At 29.5% G+C, this 21,647-nt stretch overlaps 1 protein-coding gene across 2 annotated transcripts in view; it reads right to left on the bottom strand.

Annotated features, from left to right (window-relative positions):
* Positions 1 to 21,647, bottom strand: part of LOC107164705 (neuroligin-4, X-linked-like) — a 335,483-nt gene that overhangs the window by 297,258 nt on the left and 16,578 nt on the right. For both annotated transcript variants that reach the window (XM_089222854.1, XM_089222855.1), the window contains exon 2: positions 9,721 to 10,298. In XM_089222854.1, coding sequence (XP_089078980.1) covers positions 9,721 to 10,132 — 412 coding nt within the window. In that variant the 5' untranslated portion in view covers positions 10,133 to 10,298. The remainder of the gene's footprint in view (positions 1 to 9,720; positions 10,299 to 21,647) is intronic.

Here is a 21,647-nt window from a genome sequence, read left to right as displayed (position 1 = left end):
AAAAATTCCTGAATTCAGATACATGAAATGAGGGTATGGATACGTTCATAATATGTATCTGGCTTGTATACCTACTTGGCGAGGAATATTTCTTAAGTGTGATGAACAAAATAATTAAATAGCGGAGAACTATTAAAATATAACTTATTATCATTTTAAAAATATTTATATTTGTATTTATAAACTATTCTATATATTTCCTCACCAAGTAAATAAATGATTGAAACAAAATAAGTTTACTGAAATTCAATATATTTAGAAATTATTCGTGATATCACATCTTTATAGTGCTTAAAGATCTAATATATTTTTTTTTTAGTTATCCATTTTTACAGGTAGTTTACGAAAGGTTTTTGTTATGATATCACACATTTTTAGTATCAATACAAATAATAATGATAATATATCTGTATATTATACATATATTAATATTATTATATATAATATATTATTATGTATAAGTAAATTACCTTATTTTGATCTCTAATTTGTACAACTTATAGTTGACTATTTATAGTTAAACAAATGCAAATATCTTTTTTTTTAAATAATAAATATAACTATTTTTATAATAGCTCAGTGTAAACTATGTTGGTTATACCAACGTAACAGTTGTACGTAATGTGCGAACAATTATACCATATAATTACAGAGCCCGCTATTATGGTAATTGATAATATACACGATAGCTACAACAGATAACTGATAACCAAATGAATGCGTGGTTATGACACGCTGACACTCAACACTAAATCCGGAAGTTGTCATCATAATATTTTCTCCTGCCTAGGCCTTAAGCTGCATACACAAAATCTTGTGAGTAAACCGGTCGGTGCGACGACGACGCTAAAAACGGCCGCCATGATTCTGAATTTAATATAAATTTCCGTTAAAAAGTTCGCACTTTTTCATTTATAACTTAATTTAAAAATGTACGGTTTTATGATTTTTACAAAAGAATGTTCTACACAATGTTTCTAATGTTTTTGATTTTATTAGGAGTTGATGGATGCATTAGAAAATCATATCATATAATAAATTTACCAGTATTTTACACAATTTAAATGAGCAACTTCTGCTTCGATATACAATACACACATCGTCCTGCAACTATTTTTTTTTTTTTTTTTACTTAGCTCGCATAAATACCGTGGCACTGGATATATAAGTATCATAAATTCCCAAATATGATCATCGATATACAATGATTTCTATTGTCAAATATGTTCCAATAATTACTACAATTTTATGAACACTTCATGTCATATATACATATAAAGAACGTATACTAGAATTGCTTACAATTTCATGATACAAATGTGGTCAATAACAAACGACGGAACATTTTCAACTGCCAACGAATACGTCGTAAATATATATATATAGAAAATAGAGTGGCAGGCTATTCGTAGCACACAATATATAATTACGTCAGAAAGTGAAAGTGGCCACCTTTGTTTGTTTACTCGTATTCGAAAGAGGGCGCGTTGACATATAACGTACGATTTGAAAAAGTGGTTGCTTTCAGTGCTTGTATTTCGATCAAAGCACATTTTGACAAGCCAAATTATAGAATTGTTTTCAATTGTTTTCAATTGTAAAATTCTCACCAGTTGTGATCCTGAAACAATTTTCAAATAATAGATTTTCTAGTCTGTTATGTCAATGTCTGACTCTCAATTCCTTAGATGATTTTCTTAATAAAAAAAAAAAATTATTTAAATAAACTATACATTTGAGTCGATTAACTGTATATTTTATAAAACAGTTGCAATTCATTGTGCTTTAACTAATCACTATCGTTTTAAATCACATCGGAAAATTCTAAAAATCAAAGAATGTCATTGAAAATTATTATCAACTGTGATATAATAACGTGTCAATATCTATTATCTACACAACTTTGTCTAAAATAAGTGTCAAAAAATCTTTCATACAAACTAGTAAATTGTGGACTGTGAACGTAATGGCAGATTCATGTACACATTTTTCAACAAATGTTTTGATATTTGACGCAAATTTTCAGTATGGAATTCATTTCAAAAATTTCTTTGGATAACATTATTCTTGGTAAATAATATTTATAGCTGCAGCGTTATATTATTATGTATTATATTTCTTTCACTTGAACAATATCCAATATTTAATTAGGTATACACAATTTTCTATGATTAATACAATTATTTAATTTTAACACTGAACTCATTTTTCCTGCGTAAACAACGACTATATTATATAACTAATGTAAAACAATATTAAGTTCATTCAGACATTGCATTGGGTAAAAATGTCGCCATTTTCCAAACATCCGTTTAAATTTACGAGTATACGACTACCGTGGTCAAATACTGTAGAATAATTTGAATGCCATATTCAAGTATCTAGACAAAATATTATTATGTACGTTGTTTATGTCTAGTGTATTCGTGAAAATCGTTTTATATATTTTTCCAGAAATATTAATATTTATACAGACCAGATAGTTATTTGCTTAGTGCACACGCAAATAACATAGAAAATAATATTTTACAAACAATATCATGTGTGTTGTTACATATTTGTATTATTTTCATAATATTATTATTACAATAACAAAGTATTGTCATTGGCCATTTTTTTCATCATAAGAAATTATATCAGTTATTTAAGATATATAATATATAATATATTTATATATATATTGAGAGAATGCAATATTAAAAGTTGAGTTCAGACGAATCGTATCCGTTTAGAAAAACAGGTAGGTACACTAACATTAGTGGTTCGTGCTTTCTCGGTTTACACCACCATCGCTGTTTTATTGTATAGTTTTTGTTTTTATTATTATTATTATTATATATATATATTTTTTTTTTGATTATCGCACGTTTTTCAAAGAGGTAATAAGAATAACCATATTATCATTATAACGTTTTATAGTGACCTGGTTGGCGTTCTGTTCGTATTATACTTCCGAAAACCATTATTCGGTTACTTAACACCGGTATATATGTATACAACAGTTTATATACGAAATTTTGTGAAATTACAGTGCACTTTAAAATCTACTGCAGTGGTGGTATCAACTTTTTTACTTTTCTGCTCTTAACGCCGTATATTATAATAAGATGATTAAGTGGAAACCTCTAATTTGCATCAATTAGCCCTCGCACGCAGTCAATTGTACGTATTGTGTGTGCGGTAAAACGGTTTGTTATCATATAATTATGGGTCACGAGTGCCAACCACCCCCTCCGGTTTCTCCACACACTACCCCATTATTGTGTAAATCTCCACTGTGACCGACTGGTATGTGAACCCAGAAATCCAAATAAGATACAGTGGGACGTCTGTGTTCACGTGAGTGTTATCAACGTTAAAAACTTAAATACGATATACACCGAGTCAGGCGACCAAAAAATCGTTGGTACGATATGTACGATGGCTATAATCAGTTGTAAAGCTATACCCCCCCCCCCAAAGCTCCACCTAGGAGGGGTGAATAACATTTAAAAACTATCTCTATGGTCCATGAAAGTTACTGTAAATACTAACTTGTATATCTGTAGAGGAACCGTAACCTAGAATAAAACTTCGGTATCATTATGCTAAACTAATTTGAGACACTACTCTGTTTAAACACATTATCAGCCACCCCACCCTTTCCCCAATGGAAAAATTATGATCACACTACCTATTATATTACTCCTAATTTTACGCGTAGGTACATGTTAAAATATGAGATACATGTAGAAACTAGTTATAAAGAGTAACGAAACTGCATGAATTAGATGATATCCAGTGACTCCTAATAATTTCACAAGAACCTCTCTATCCCCATAATTTATATATGTCCATATCATGTCATTTTTTCTGGCAGTTTTCAACACACTGACGTACAGAATCTGGTACAGAAACTCCAAAGTAACCCCAAAAACGAGAGCCAAAACTATCGGTTTTCAGCGAGAATTGTATATTATAAATAAAACCAGTTTTTCATTAAACGATAAACGTCAAAGTTTTCTTCATTTATCCGACGTCCTGACACTGGCATAAATTATTGACTTTAGGCCGCCCGAATGTCCAGAACATGCACTTTGTCCTTCTGGCCATTCTCGTTCAAATTCCCACCACCATGTATATATCACATAAACGCGACGTTACAACGACGGTCCTGTTATTATTATTATTATTATTATTATTATTATTATTTTTATTATTATTTGTACTATAATTATTATTATTATTATCAACGCCGCTATCGCTGGGTCTTTTATTTTTTTCCGTACTATGTTTCTTTTTTTTTTTTTCATTTCTCGGTGTCGTAAAATCGAGCTGCAGCCGTTTCGCGATGGGCGGGCGGGGGCTTTCGGACATTATATAGGGCGTTTATGACGACGGAACGATCGTTTTCGTGTTCTCCACGACCAAACGAGTATACTGTATACGTATTCCGAGCCATTTGCTTGGCGACCGTATTTTATCGCCTACGTTTTGACACGGGGTGCTGTTACTTATAACCGAAAAATGTCTCAGCCGGATCTTCGGAAAAACGCACTTTAAATATTAAAAACTATTCCAGGCATGGACCTATAAAGGACATTTTGAAATGATTTCCCAATGGAGCTTTTTAACGAGAAGTCAATTTTGTATTGATCAGCATAGGCTGCACAACGAAACCCATTAATTCATGGAGCTGCAGTGATTATATTATAGAGCCCATACACCGAGCAACCATGATAATATTACCTATATCGGCTATATCTGGTATATCATTTTACCATTACTTTACGATAAAAATTAATGACAATCTACTATGTCGTATAGAAAATCATCTTATATTAAAGTTATGTGTTGATAAAAATGAAAACATATTTTTTCATTAAAATAACTTAAACATAAATGAATTATGTGTAGTTAAAATTAACCAAATAAAAAAAATACAATATTAAAATGTCGTTTTAAGTGATGTAGATGATAAGTTGTAAAATGATCAGTTACTAAAAAAAAGTAGATAATATCTACTATTAACTGGTTTTGGTCAGTAACATAAACTGATGAAAAATAATTAAAATAGTTTTGATCAACGAGTAACAGACTTGAAAAAATTGAAACAATCGTAAACATTTTATTTTAAATACCATATCATCAGCTAGTTTCTCTTTAACAGAAAATATTTTGTAAAAAAATATACACTTTTGGTAATTTAACTCTACAATACTTTTAAAACTATTAAACTACAGATCGATGGGCATTGGATTTTTCTATGTCTCGAATTCTCACAAAAGTTAACAGTTATATATTGCCGGAGAATATTTATTATTATGTTCTTTACGACTGCAGCAAACTTAGCTCGTTTAAGGAAATTCTTGAGTTTACACCATAAAGTAAGGTTGGTGGAACAAAATTAATCTACATTGGCCTAAAAGTTACTAGTACTTTTGTTCGAAGGAAGGAAAGGCTGCGTTAAGTTGAAAATGATTGGCAAAGCATAGGAAATTGAAAATTGAAATATAATTGCTAAATTTATCGCTACCTAGATCATTATAATATCCAAGTTTTACTACTAAGGGTGTTATCAATATGTTATCAACCAAAAAAAGTTTTCCCATCACTAATTACTGAGCTATGATGATAACACTATGAGCCAGTAAAAACAGATTTCATGAAGCTTGGGGTAGCGAATGATGTGCATTTTGTCACTGCATACAATTTAATATAAAATCATATTATTATAATATAAGAGTTATATTTATTTATTATACTCTTATAAATAAGAAACTAAATATTTTTTAAACTTTAAATACATTTTGTGTATCTATTGTATTTTAAACGATGATATAGCTAAAATGATATTCCCTAAAAAATAAATCATATGTATGGGATGAGTTTTCGAGAGAACAAATATAAAAGTGAAGATTAAAACTATTTGGTACAAACTATAGGTGAATTCAATCAACTGTAGGTTTTTGTGGTACTTGGCTATTATTTTCAAACGATCGATAGAAGAATATTGTTGTTAAACAACTATTTAGCCAACGAACATCAAAAACTAAGTACTACCTAGACATGCTCACAGTTCTTTTTTTTTTGTGAAGTAATTTATTTCGTAAATTACCCAGCCATAAAATAGCGATCACATTTCATGTTCGTAAAGCAACGCATCTGGTATGCACTATACACATATTTAAGTGTATATATATAATATAATTTAGAAACAGTTCCGAAATTATGTCAGTTGATCACTACAAGTTGTATGAAACCTTAAATGATTACATGTGTGGTGAATGTAATACTTGGATTTTGAACGATCGAATATAATTCGTCAAATGAATAAAACCGCGATAGCAAACGATGGCATACAACTAAAACAGACGTGTAAGTCAAAAATAAGAAAAACCTACACATACCGTTACATCTATTATAATAATATTACAAGTACACCATACATTGTCGTGAACAAAAGCATATGAAAATTACTATTAAACAATATAGTAACGATATTATATGCGTTTCGCCTGAAGCTTAACTTTTAAAAGTTTGTCAGCAGCTCTGTAGCATACACATCTTACCCTAAACACATTTTTTTTGTTCCATTAATAAAAATAAACATAATTTTTTACTTAATTGATTATTTAACACTAAATACGTCATAGGTACTTTGTTTATTGATTGAACAAAATATCGCCCAAGCATTGATTTATTATAATATCAAATTAATATAATGGTAAATATTATGTATCTATGTGTTATTTGAATACCACAATACATTGGATTATATAATTTTCGTGTTAGATATTTATTTGAATAATGATCTTTTATTTTTTTTTTTTTTTTGACAATGTTTCTTTTAACAATAAATAAATAATTTACTCATCTAAGAATCACTGTTAAATTATATTTACTAATGATTGTATTTTTGTAAACATGAAGTGTATACCTATGTATATAAGGTAACTATTAGACAATATGAAATTATTGTTGTCGAACCATTGTATCAAATATCATAATATTATGTATCTATACATTTATTTTATTTTTCATTTTTGAATTTAAATAAATTAGTTTATTTTGTGGCTACAGCGTTTCTGAAGTGTTCTCTTACACGCGACTAATAACATCACTCGGGCTTGGTTTAAAAATACTGTTCGAAAATGTTTAAACTGACTCGTGGTTATACCAAAAAATACAAAATACCAAACCATATTTTTGTACTCAACGGTTGAGCGCATGACTGGCATAGTATACGTATTACTCATTATTTATTATTATCAGAATTATTCAACGCACATCCGTCTAACGTGGCGAATACGTTATGATGAGATAACCGTATTACTACAACGGTAATAGCCTCAAATGCCACAAAGTCGGATTTACGATAAGTAAATGTTGCATGGCACCACGAATACGATACTATATTATACTTTAGTCCATCGACCAAAAAGACACATTATATTCATTTTATACCAACGCCGATTCGATAATATTATTCATTGCCGACTGCTCGTGAACCGACCCAGTTCGTCTGTACGTACGTACTGTAATGTTGCTATGAATATAATTATTCTAAACCATATTTTACGGTTCGTGTTCTATATTTTATTATTATAGTAATTTTATAAATAAAACTCTATAGTAAATTGTAATGCCTAAATCACGCAAGAACAATATGGTCGTTCGACGGGCAGACGATAAAATCGAACAGCCGTGTAGTGTTCAGGAAAAAAAATTCAAGTGTTCAAACATTATACATATATATTCACAAACTTTACACACCTAGTGCTCGGAGGGGGTGGGATTAAAAACAACGGGCGTGTTGTGAAAAAAAAACACTAACATAATTCCCTTGTGTTATCGTCGAAACGCCGGAATGCGTGCGTTATTAATACGACCGAGTTTACTGCGTATCGGCGTAAAAATCTAAACTATAATGTGATCTACCCGAAATAATTACACCGCGTACACGTAGGGCTTAATTAGTGGAAGTACGGTTTTCCGGGACGCGGAATAGTAATAATAATAATAATAATAGCAGTAATAATAATAATAATAATAATAATAATAATAATAATAATAATAATATCGTGTGGAATAGTGGGACGGGGCTTGATAGTTGTTGTAATTGGGTGAACTGTCAAACGGTTTTATAAGTTCCACCGAGCTAGACGGGTGACCGGAATACAATCGTATAATTATTATTAATGAAGTGCTCGCGTTTCTACAGGTTACTGGGTTAAAAACGCCCATACCAGGAGAAAAAAAAATATTGCGAATCGTTGGCGCGTTTGTAAGGTACCTATCGCGCAAAGTGTAATGGTATGTAATTCCAGTTAACTGCCACGCAAATCGTGGCAATCAATATAATATTATTATTGGAGTGTTTTGTCCTTCTTTTGGAAACTGCAGTTGTTTAACAAATCCGTGTAATCGCCGTCTCGAAAACTCAAAAACCGTCTCGTAAAATGGTGCTTAGTAGACGGTAATAGCCGAGTGAATCAGTATATTTAAATATATATATATATATCCATATGTGTGTGTAATTATATTATTATTATTATTTTTTTTTTTTCTTATATTAAGCCTCGGCGTCAAAGGCCATTGGCGTTGGTTTACAATAGGTTACATAATATATATACAATTATTTACAGGTTATATACAATCTATAAGCTTGGATTTAATCATAAATGTTATCATATTATTAATATTGTTTGGGTGTAGGGCTTCTGATAAAATGTTGGATACACCTGCTTCCCGTTTGTCCGTTTCGTATATTATAATATTATTATTGTATTATATAATGTGTAAACCATTATAATAGAGCGATAGATCGAGAACTTACGTGATTATAAGTTATTACGCATATAATTATTATTATGTGAATTCGTATTGAAACTTACTTAAAACAAACACAAATAATTCGCGATCGCTAAGAGAATTGCCATCGTAATTTATTATTCGATTTAGAACTTTTGACGTACTATCTATATAGTGTTCTGCTGTCAGATAAATTATTTCACGATGAGAAACAAAAAACGAATCCTCTCTTTCTCTCTCTCTCTCTCTCGGCTCGACAGCATTACTGTAAATAGACTGCCAGTTCTGTATTTCTATATAACTATAGTATTGTTATGGTGTTTCAATCTCTAACTTATTTCGGCTTGTGAACTTTTCATTACTTGATTAGCAATTATACGAAAGTCAATCGATCGATAAAATTAACACACCTGCAATTACGAGGTATGGCATTAAAATTAAGTCTATCAGCATGCCACTGGTAAGGGCTGAGATGACAGAACATGACGAGTATGAGTTTTAGTAAATCAATATTGGTTCGAAGTAGTATCGGAAAATATGACCGATTAATAATAAACTTCACCAGTCTAGACAAACTAACCACATAATTTAAGTTTCTTATACGTTGGCAATATTCGTGACATTTAATGTTAAATTTGTTCTGTTTTATGTGCCACAGACATAAGCCAAATAAGAACAAGAACTCGTAGAAATAAAAATATATATTGCCATTTACATCAAAAGAAAATATGATGATGTCGAAAGACATTTTCAATCAGTAAGTATACTAATGTCACTCAAGAAACCTTCACAGATGTGGTTGATATTCAAACAATGCGGGACCGTTGGAAATCGATTGACGACAATCTACACGACCAAATAATGTCGGAAGTCCGGTTTTTTTTTTTTTTTTTTAGGGGTAAGGAGAATGGAGCGATGCACTCTTACCTTGGGCAGGGGCGTAGATGTTCAAGTACAGACAGTCCTCGCTCTGGTTGTGCAGGTAGGGCAATAGCCGGCGCAAGTACTGCATGCGGCCGCGGGCCATCGTTTTCAGAGCTGCCGTCTCGTCGGACACGTTGGGCAGTCGCTGCGGGCACACCGGCCCGAACCGGTCGGCCACTTTGACGCCGGACCACAGCGAACCGGTGACCGGCGGCATGAACCGAAGCGATCCGACCGGTGGCGAGGCATAAGGCACGCCGCGGAACACCTCGACCGCGTCCAGCCGCCGGTTGTCGGGCGTCACTATCACGCCACTCACGTCGCCATATTTGGTGCGCACCACCCGGCTGGACGTGAGCGCGGCGCTGACGCCACCAAACACGAACGCCACCAGCAGCCACCACGGCGGCACCATGATCGCCGTCACCACCGCTGCCCGAGCGGCTGACGGCGACGGCGGCGGCGACAACGCTAACAGTAACAGCCGACCCTCACGACGAACATCGCGTCGACAGCCCTTCCACAACCGCCGCCGACTCTGCTATTTGCGTCCAATAATACGACCAGCGACGTCAATCCTCCTGTATAAACAAGCATAAAAATAATTTCAGTTAAAAAATTATGTTTTTCCCGTAAGGTGGTACGCGTTCAGAAACAACGTCCGAACAGGATAGTATTTAGTGAAATATTAATCGTTTTTATAAGTACGATAACGCCTGTTTTAGTTAATACAAAACTCAGTATATTGTATAGTTATTTGATGACAATAAAGATGACAATAACCTATAGGTAATAAATTATAAATTGATATAATATTTATGGTATAATATGACGTTATATATAGGAATTATTAGTCATTGTATCGTGTATCTACTTAAAAATCCTAAATACATATCCCAGAACAAAGGTGAAAACAACAAGTTTTTTTTACCTAATTTCATAACGAAATTCAACAGTAATTTTAAGTAATATTTGAATATAGGATATTACTCCGTTACAGTACGACATTGCTAGAACCTATATAAATATATGGGTAGAGCGCCAATAGCATCACTTAAAATGCATAACATTCAACTGAGTGTATGCTATTTTTAGGTGCTTGAATTGAATACAGTTTATTCTGTTAATCTTTTTTAATTGGACCCATTGAACCTCGAACGTTGTGCGAATGTGCGATACTTAACGATTTGATATATTATCGTTAACGGCTCGGTGTTGTATCTATATTCGTTCAAAATTAACACGATAATACTCGGTGAACAAATTATTTGTTTCAAGTGCGAAATCATGCGGTGTCTCTATGTCGAGTGAAAATCAAATAATAAAAAAAATTTTCTCAATTTATGAATAATATAATCAAAGATTTCAAAATAATATTGATAGACGAAGTTGAACGGTGGAGTTAATGGTTGAAAAACTCATGTAATTAAGTGTTTTTTTTTCTTTTATTCTTTTAATTACCCCCAAATAATTTGGTCATTTCAATGAATACAAATACACAATCAATAATTGAATGATAATAAAAAAAAATTGCTTGCTATTCAAAAGATTAATAAATTATTAAAAATAAAACCGTGGTTTTTAAAATTATTTATAAACAGTGTAAACACTAAATAAGCACACGCAGTTTTTAGGAGCCACCACTCAGCCAACCTCAACATAGTGTCTCCTGGATCAAGCTGAAGGGAATCAACTCAAAGAAAAAAAAATATTTGTTTAACTCTGAAACTTAAAAAAAAGTTTTCGTATAGGGTTCAATTTAATAATTTGGACTGAATTCAGTATTAGTGCTCAGAAAATTGTCAGTACCAGTCGAAGCCTCGAAGGCCTAGTAAGCGTACGATAAAGAAATTAATTATTTCGATGTTTAAATGATATATACGTAGCTTAAGTGTTAATCATAATATATTTTACTATACCTATAATTTTAAATTCGTCTCAAGACTGAAACGAATATACGACCTACGTGTTTTAAATAATAATTGTGGTACCGATAGTCGTGACCAATACGCGTAATTACGAATTTATATTTGGTGGTAAGATCCTCTTCTCCCTTGGGGGTGAAAAAATAATCTCAAATTATATTGGAGTATCATATTTATATGAATGTTTAGTATTGCTGATATAGAAGAGGAAAGACAGTATACGTATAGTGAGTATAATATGAAGAATACACATAACAAGTATCAATCATGCAACTCGTCATTGCAGTACACGGTCGTTGGTCACAAATCAAAATTATAATTACAACGTGACCCAGTCTTTGATTTAGAGCTTCCCGTAGCACAGCTTCGTGGTTTCCCAAATTATAATATGACATTATGCAAAGTCCGTGGGAGACTAATTGTTCGTATTGATACTCTGTACACAATACAGTTTAAATTCATTTTGACAATATTATTCCTTTTGCCGTTAGGTATATTTGTTGTTATTATTATTTCTATTGTAAATTATATAAATTATGTGGCTGGTTTTATTATACACTAAAAATATTTGTTTATTATATTAATTTATAGAAAAAAAATACTTATTATGAACATTGATTAATATATCAATATATCGTGTATCAATACATAGCTAAACTTGGACATTACCAATTTATTTTTATTTAAAACGTGTTGGGTATAGTATACTAGTATTCAAATAACCGTTAGAAACTTGATATTCATATTTTTAAACTTTTTTTTAATATTTTACTTTTGCAATAAATGGAGCAAAAATGAATTTTTCAGAATTCCGGAATTTTATTCGAAACAGAGTACCTAGTTGTTTGTTTTATCCTACTTAGTGGTTTGTTGGAAATTCGTGAAAAGATCCTTCAAAAAAATCCACTCTTAAAACTTTAAATATATTTGTTGAATTTTATCCGAAAAAAAATCTTAATAAAAAACTGTATTTGCAAATATAAATGAACTATTTTCAAATTATATTTTATACCAGTTTCAGACGAGTCTTAGGTCATAGGTATAACCTTACACCATAGTCAACAAATAATCCAAAATATTGAAAATTTCACTTTTGAAAAAATAAGTATATCATATTAAATGATAAACAAATATCGTTATCATTTCGTATGGCGTTTGAACAGCACCAAAAATTACTGAACTTATGATGATTAGTTTAGAATAAATTATGTATACAATGTGTGAAAATTCAATAGAGATAAAAGTAATAATGAATAAAAACATATTATTATAATTTATATTAAAATGATAAAATATAGAAATTATAATATTTCTTTAATAATTTAATAATATTTTTTTGACATATTATGGGCACTGTTTAGGTAGCAGCCATATTACAACATCAAGTCCATGTTACCCATCTATCCAACCACCTTTTTCTAACTTTAAAGTAAAAGAAATTTATAAAATTATAATTTTTATAATACATAGCTTAAAAAATGTTTATTTAATAATATTTCTATATATACATTATTTTATGTACGTTTATATACAAATTTGATCGTATGGCTAGGTAATAGCAAGATACGGATCCGGAAGGCTAACCCTAACCTCTTGTAGTCTTGTATATCTAATATTTCATATTATTCATTGATAAAATCGGTATATATTTATATTTATGTGCATAAAATATTATATTCATTATTTGAATGATGTATTAAAATTATATAATATGTATATTAAATGAAAAAATATCTTTCACGTTTCCAGAGATGCTCGTATGTTCGTCAAAATATTATTTATACTTAAAACGGTTTTTATTTATCTAAATTCTAAGTGAATACTGTTTAATAACGTGTCAAAGAAAATCAATTTAAGTGATCGATTATTAATGTTAACATTTTCACAATTGATTAAAAATTTACCTCTTACGAATCGGTGAAAATACTTTTGATTTTAAAGCAAATGTTATCAAGAAACTCGTGTAGTATAAATGTTTATTTTGGGTGCTCTTGGTATATGCTTATTTGATAAGTAATTTTATCGCTTGTTTATATCGAATTGTACGTCATACAAAGGTTTTAATTATAAATGTAGCCAGAGAATGATCTATTTTTTTGAAATCGGAGGTTAGGTAATTGGTTAATATTTGTTTTTGGAACCTTGACCCTAACTGCACAGTCGCAGTTCATTTAACAAAACTACAGCTCTCTTGGAAGTTTTGTGAACACAGGAAATTATTTAATTTGGCATCTAGTTTTGGGCGCATTCGGGAGTAATGAAAAAGTTAAACTTTCGTGACATATTGTTATATTGTAGGTACGTATGTTTCAGCGACAGTTGTTTCAGTACGGTCGTATACGAAAACCGTGAAACAATAATAATTATGGGACAATGACTCGTGGCTTAACGATGCTTATGACGATGCTGATGTGTTAAAATATCGTACAGACGTATTTTATTTCACAATCATTACGACCACATTACGCGATCGATGTACAGTTGGTAAGTACCTGCAGCAGTGTTTGAAAAACACTCGATTGACCAAATTGCATTTTTAAAAAACGATTTTTTTACACGCTACTTTGTTAACTTTCGAGTCATCCACATAAATCATCGTCGTCGATAACAAAACCATACGGTTTACAATAACCAACCGGATCATGTAGTGGTTTTATTATAATAACATCTACCTATATTATTATCATTACGATGACGAATCACGTCCGGCGGCATAATTCTGGTAGTTCGTGGTTGAAAAGATCCCACATTGACCGATGAAGAATCAAAAACCTCCTAAGTGTATCATACAATATAATATACCCATAGTAAAATATACTACCCATGTCTGATCGATCGTACCGCTCCATGAATGGATGAACGTCAAATTTTTCACTCGAGCGAAGGGTGGTAGGTTACAAGTATTTCCACTTCAAGTGCACCCCCTCGTGTACCCATAGTTCCAGATATTGAGAAACGCATTTAATATAATAGGTATAATAGGTACATTGATTCAGTTACACAGTAACTTGAAAATAATTATGATTATAATAATGATCGTATTTGACCTACAATGCTGCTGACAGGTGCTAACGATTGCCACTTACGTCGGATCTATGTCTGCAGTATCGTAAGTGATTGTCATTAGCAAAGTTCTCACTAGTATAATATAATATGATTATTAATTTCCTACATATCAACTGATACGGACACGATTCAATTAAAACAAGTGCCTCAAACGACATATGTTGTAATCACGTCATTCGAAATGGCAATAATTAAAAGTAATAATAATAAATAACTATTACGTATAACACAGATGGCTTATTGCAATTTATTTTTTTGTGATATATGATTTACACTGAACGGTGAACTTAATTAAACGTGAATTATGCCATAACTCATAACAACTTCAATTATGTATAACATTATTTATTTTATTATTTTATTATTTATTTATTATTTTAACTATTATAACATTAAGATATTAACAGTATGAGTTTTTTTTTTATAATTATTATTTTGCTATATTTTAATGCGTTCGTTTTCCTTTAAATTTAGTTTAAAAATCCCTAAAATATAATCTTATCGTAGTTTAATTTTATAAAATATTATAGCCATAATATTTTATTGGCGTATTACCATTTATTTTTCTCGCAATTTATTATGTAAAAGATCACGAATAAATGGCGCATACTATTTCACTACAAGTATATGATGTATTAAAACTGCGTACCTACTTATAGCGTCTAAGTCTACGACCTTCAATATATTTGATCAAATAAAATTCAAAAATAAATTATAATGTTATCATAGACTCCCATCAAGAAGAAAATACAAATAGTATTTTTATTCATAATATGAAAGAACAATCACAATGTTGGATATAAGGAATCATTATAAATGACAAAAAAATATATTTTATAATTTGTAGCGTACAATACTGTTGTAATACTTAAACAAAACACTCACGAATGTCGTTGTATCAAATAAATTAGCTACATTTCAAATGAAAAAAATTTTGTTTTAACGTAATTTATCTAATTCGGATCTATTCAATCCATCTCTTAAGTTGGAAATTGAAGTATTTTTTGATTGATTTTTATAAACATTAAACACTGATAAAAAAAAAAAAAAAAATTGCACCTATCAAAATCTAAAATAGTAAGTAGGTTTATTTGATTTATCATCCTGTACTTATGTCTTACATAGTCATATATACAATATATTTACGATAAAGCCGTTTATAAAAGATGATCCGTTTATTCATACATTTATAGTTTAACGTGTTATGTTAATTAATATAATATCAAACCATAATTATTATTATCGTGTTCACACTTCAAACCTACCACACTATCTTTTAAGCAGTTAAATTGTGCTGTAATTTTGTAAATTATACGAACTAGCAGTGTAGACGATTTCGGGGAAAAGTGTTATTGCATTTCAAGGCGTTGGGGTTTTATACTTTTACGGATTCGCAGTATAAAGTACATCGCACTCTAAACTCAATATTATACACTCGAATTTTGTTTAAGAGGAATTCACACCCGCTGTGCTGTTTCCATTTTACGTACTGCATAGCAAATATTCGTTCACCTGCAGTTCCAAAAGTCTTGACAATAAAGTGAATTGACCTATTTTAAAATGTTAAAAGTAAAATGGTTATCTAGAGCACAAAATAGGCTCTTATTGATATTATTAGCTTTAAGTAAGTTATGAACTTTTTGAAACTGTACATTTTAAAATGATCAAAACTTACTTAAAAATAATTATATCAATAAAAGCCAACGGGTCAACCTAGACAATTGTTATCTTGTCTTTAAATTGTATAATAGGTCGATCACTATAATATCAAAACCAACAGAACACTGTTGAAACAGGTGAAGTCGAGTCATACGTGTATAAGATGCAGAGACAACATAATATATGCGGGTGTTACGTTTTTTCCTAAGGTACGTTTTTCTTGCAGCGTCTGGACTTGACATCTAGTATCGCTACTGGTCCAGACATATATTTTCGTCTGGCGTGGCCATGTTTTCACACTGTTTGACGCAGTAGGCAAACCTCACCTTCACCATTTTCCAATAAAAACCAAGTGGTTGTAATGAATATGGTTTACTATTTACAGCTTGTGTTCATACACTTAAGCCAAAGAATCGTTGACATCGTTAAACGTGGCTCTGGAATTGTACCGATAGTGTATCGTTTTGCAGGCGTTTTCTTTTTTTCTTTTAGTGTTGAAATTTATTATTTTTCCAAGTTAAGGCATTTACGATGGCAATAACCATCAATAATAATAATAAAACTTAATTTTATAATTAGAACTTTATATTATTATAAATGTAATAAGCTAGTAAGTAATAACTAATATTATTATTAACATAAAACCATTTATTAAAAAATGCTTTCTGATGTATAATATATTAAAATACAATATACGCCTAAAGATAACAGAGCGACCGAAAAATATGAAATTATTTTTATCACTCACTTGAATTTATTTACGATATGGTCTTTTTTAAATAATTATCAGTAATGATATGATAAACTATTTAATTATTTTTATTGTTTTCAAAATATTAAAATAGGATGCAGTTTATTATTGATCATAGGTCACCGGTGGTAACATTCAATTGGATCGAACGATATAAACGTATTTGGAGACATGGGCCCTTCGATTAAAATACTCTAAAATAGAGCTCAAATTTTTATAACTTGAAACTTTATAGACTGTTTTGGCAATTTAAAGCATTTAAAATATTAACTAATAAGTCAATAATAATTAATTAATTTCATAGATGCTAAATGCAATAAAATGCGTATTCTCGCATTAACATTAGGTAATGAAGTAATTAAAATAAACGTTGTTTTTAACAAGATCTTAATGAATTTATGCCATTTCCATAAATATTTACTTCCTAGTTTTTGAACACTTAACAACTCCTAACTTTTCTCTCGGTTAATAATAATTATTGAAGCGACTATTTAAAAATGGGATTCTTTTTTTGGTGATGATAAATTAATATACATAAACATATACGATCGTTTTATTATTTGTAAGCGATAATTAGGACTTAAACACATTTGACGTTCTAATATCAAGAACTTTCTAACATATATGGTAAAATAATATTATAATAATTAACAACATAAATTTGAGAAGGGTTTAATATTGACACATTATCATAAAATATAAGCACTTCTTCATAGTTGAAATCCGATAACAGTTAAAATCCATAAAATTAGAGATCATACTGTTAACCTATAAATAAAAAAAAACAACCAAATTTGTATGCAGTATAAAAATTCAGATATCAAACTGATTAACAGAAACGTTTGTAATTATATTCGTTTACTTAAAACAAATTAAAATTATTTAACAATAGCCGGTTTCCAATTCAATGAGTTATGTGCCTACCTTTTATAATGCCATAATAATGTTGTTTGTTTTCGTAACAAAATATTGCTATTTCATTTTTAAATAGCCATCAATCCCTGTAAATCCATTTCAATCCATTTCAATCTCAACATTTTAACGATTAATCACAAAATGCACAATCTTTTTCATTACATTCAAATAGTTATACGGGTTCTCTGACCAACTTTAATTTCCATCAACAATTTATTATTCTCTCTATATACTACTAATAATTTGAAAAATAACCCTCTCCTTATGAGAAATCAGATGATCAAATGACATTTTAAATTTAACCAAAACAAATCGGATAATACTACCTTCACCTTCAGACAGGTTCAGCTGTATTCCAATGTTTCTCTATATGATACTCCTAGTCCTTGTTCTTCTACTATCATTCAATCAAAGACTTACTTGGGCTCACTATATGAGAACTAAAATACTATCTCTAAATAATCGCACATGCTAAAAACTATAGTATGTAATGGTAAATATACTTAAACTTGAGGCAATCAAAAATGTAGATAAGGTGATCAATAAATTACTCAGATGAAATAGGTGCTTAATAGCTACTGAAATGTTATTTGAGCCATTATATATGCTGACAGAATAGATACTTAAGACGATGTAATGTTTGAAAACTAGACATTTCGTGAATCGTAAATAATAATGTAGCACGAACACGTACCAACATACAATAATAACATTCTGACATAATAATAGTATACACAGTAAACAAATACACGATACAAGTACTTACCAAAATCAAAAACTGTTTTTTTTTTGAATATATATATATATATTATATTTATTCTTCAAATACAGCCAATCATAATATTAGACAAAAAATAAGTAATAATATTTTCATAGTACCTACCATTCTAAAGTAAACAGTTATAAGTAATAATATGTAGAGAGTAATATGCATCGCAATAAATACAATAAAAACGCTACTTCCTGATTTTCTATAATATATTTTATGTTTTTCAATATAATTTGAATTTTGCTTTTTTTTTGCACAGTATGTTTACGTATACAGGGTGATTCACTAAGCATGGACACTATTTTATTATTTAATAAAACATTTTTTCAAAATTATATTTTTATATTTTCAAATTTTCAAAGTACCTTAACCTCTATTTTCAGATTTTCATATTTTTAAACAATTTATCGTATCTTTTAGTGATACAAAGTTCTGATTATGATTTATTTGATATTATTTTGCACATGATTATTAAAAAATAAATTATGTATTGATCTAAAGTACATTAACTAATAAAGAAAATATAGTCATTAAAAATATGGTTACTTAAAATATAAAATATAAATATGATTTAGTTTAATACTGATTATTCTTGGTTATTAAATTCAGTTTATTATTTACAATTTATAAAATTCCACTGTATTAAAATATATTTTAATTGTCTAATCATCAGAGGTTAGGTTAATACCTGTACGGTGTAATACTGTTTATGACTATTATATTTAATATGTTATATGTGCATTAAGTGTAATACTCGGAAACTACTTATATCTTTGGGTTTTTTATATTAACATTTCTAAGAAAAAAAATCTGTTTCTCAATTTAAAGCAATATATTTTTGAAAAAAAACCTTGAATCACCATATTAATTAAATTAAATGGAAAAAAATTAAAATATCTTCTAATAATATGGTCTTTGAGGATACTTATAATATCAAAATTTGGATAAACGTATGAATTGATGAACTCAGTCTGCACTATGTAGTATTATAGTAAATGTCTTATGTATCTCGTCATTGAGTAAGTCACTGGAATACTTTTTTCACATTTGAATTCAATGATAAACAATTAAATTCAAAGAACGTCAGACATCCATAGATGTGAAAAGATTCATCTTCGTGTTATTTACATTTTTAAATAGCTCAAAATAGTTTCAATATTCTGAGGGAGGGACAAAGAAATTAATGTTACTCAATAACACTAGAGAATCTATATTGGAATTGAAAAGTTAGAACCCTTTTATCTACTAAATTACCTTGGCTACTAGAAACCACCTTCAAAGTTTAAAATTAAATAACTTCAACTGCTCCTAATGGTGACGTCAGGAATAAACAGAAAATAAAAACACGCATTGTAAAACAATGTATTTATTAAGCATTGTATTTATCTCTCCACAAAATTCAAACGAAAGGTGATCATTCTTGGTCAATCATATAGTTTTATAGATATGTGATATTTATCATTTTGGTTCAAATAAATCAATTCTATATGAAATAGGCTATTAAAACTTGACTTATCATTTTATGTAATATCAGTGATCCGGCTACCTTTGCGGGTTATCTCTATATAGAATGTGCCAAATATTTTATTAAATAACTATTTCCTTTTTCCAATTGTAAGTAGGCATTATACGCCTTATTTCCAATGAAAAGATGCCCGAACACATATTAACTTATCCAGAAGTACGATTTGAATGAAACAAAACCCTAATTCGTAGTGTTGTTTTCTGTGTGATATTTTATTTCAATGGATTTTCAGAATTTTTTGTTGTATTAAACGTCGAAAAAATTTTTTTTCATTAGTCTACAACTTTTACGTGAGTAAAAAGTTAACATAATACAATGTATTCTAGCTATTTATATACAGGGTTATTTTTATATTTTTAAGTGAACCAAGGCATACGTTGAGAGTTATTGATAATTTATGCTTTGTACGTAGTTGTGTTGTTGTTTTTATTGTGGTTTTTTAGAAAAAAACATTTTGAACAAAACATTTTATAGTAAAATGATCATAAATATAACATGTTGCCTCCTTTCTTATTCCTAAAAAGTTCAAAAAAGATTAGTTTTCACATAAGATAAATAAAATTTTAAATGAGAGAAATATTTATCAAAAAAATTATTTTATTTTAAAAAATTTGCCATACATCATTATGAGATTATACTTGAGTAATAATCATAAATACGAAAATTATGATTTATGTGGCAGTATACGAATATGATTGTTTTACTTTAATAATTATTAATCCATTGGATTAATTGAATTGTTAAGCCGTTTATGCAATATTACATAGATAGTGAATGAATATACACATTACAATAAAAAATACCTCACTGAAAACATTTTAAATGAAGTTAGAATAATTAAAAAAATTGAGTGATTAATCGTAGAATAGTTTTAATAAAAAAGAAGAGTGGTTATTTATATAAATTATTATGAATTCAATTTGATAAAGCTTTTATAATAATAATTAAAATGTATACATATAAACATATAACAAACTGTCTAGAATAAAATTATATACATCCATATTTAAAATGGATCACTGTTTTTATTTAAGAAATCTACGAGTGTCTATTAATATATTGTCATCATAAAAAAATCGAACTATACACCATATAAAAACCAACCGTTATATTATATGTATGTATCTATACTGTATAATTTGTTTTATTATACAATTAAACTTAAACGCCACAGCTTTATATCCTAAATATTTATACTTTTGAGGGAAATAATATATATTTTTATTAAAATATTGTGTAGTACTAATTGTCCAGTACCGAAGCAGAATTTTATTCACAATAAATAAACAAATAAATACTATTTAATATTTTACAAACTGA

Source organism: Diuraphis noxia, unplaced genomic scaffold (assembly GCF_037042655.1).
Source record: "Diuraphis noxia isolate RWA-SAM2 unplaced genomic scaffold, SU_Dnox_SAM2 contig0003, whole genome shotgun sequence".
Taxonomy (NCBI): Eukaryota; Metazoa; Arthropoda; class Insecta; order Hemiptera; family Aphididae; genus Diuraphis; species Diuraphis noxia.
This window is presented reverse-complemented; position numbering and strand designations above follow the sequence as displayed.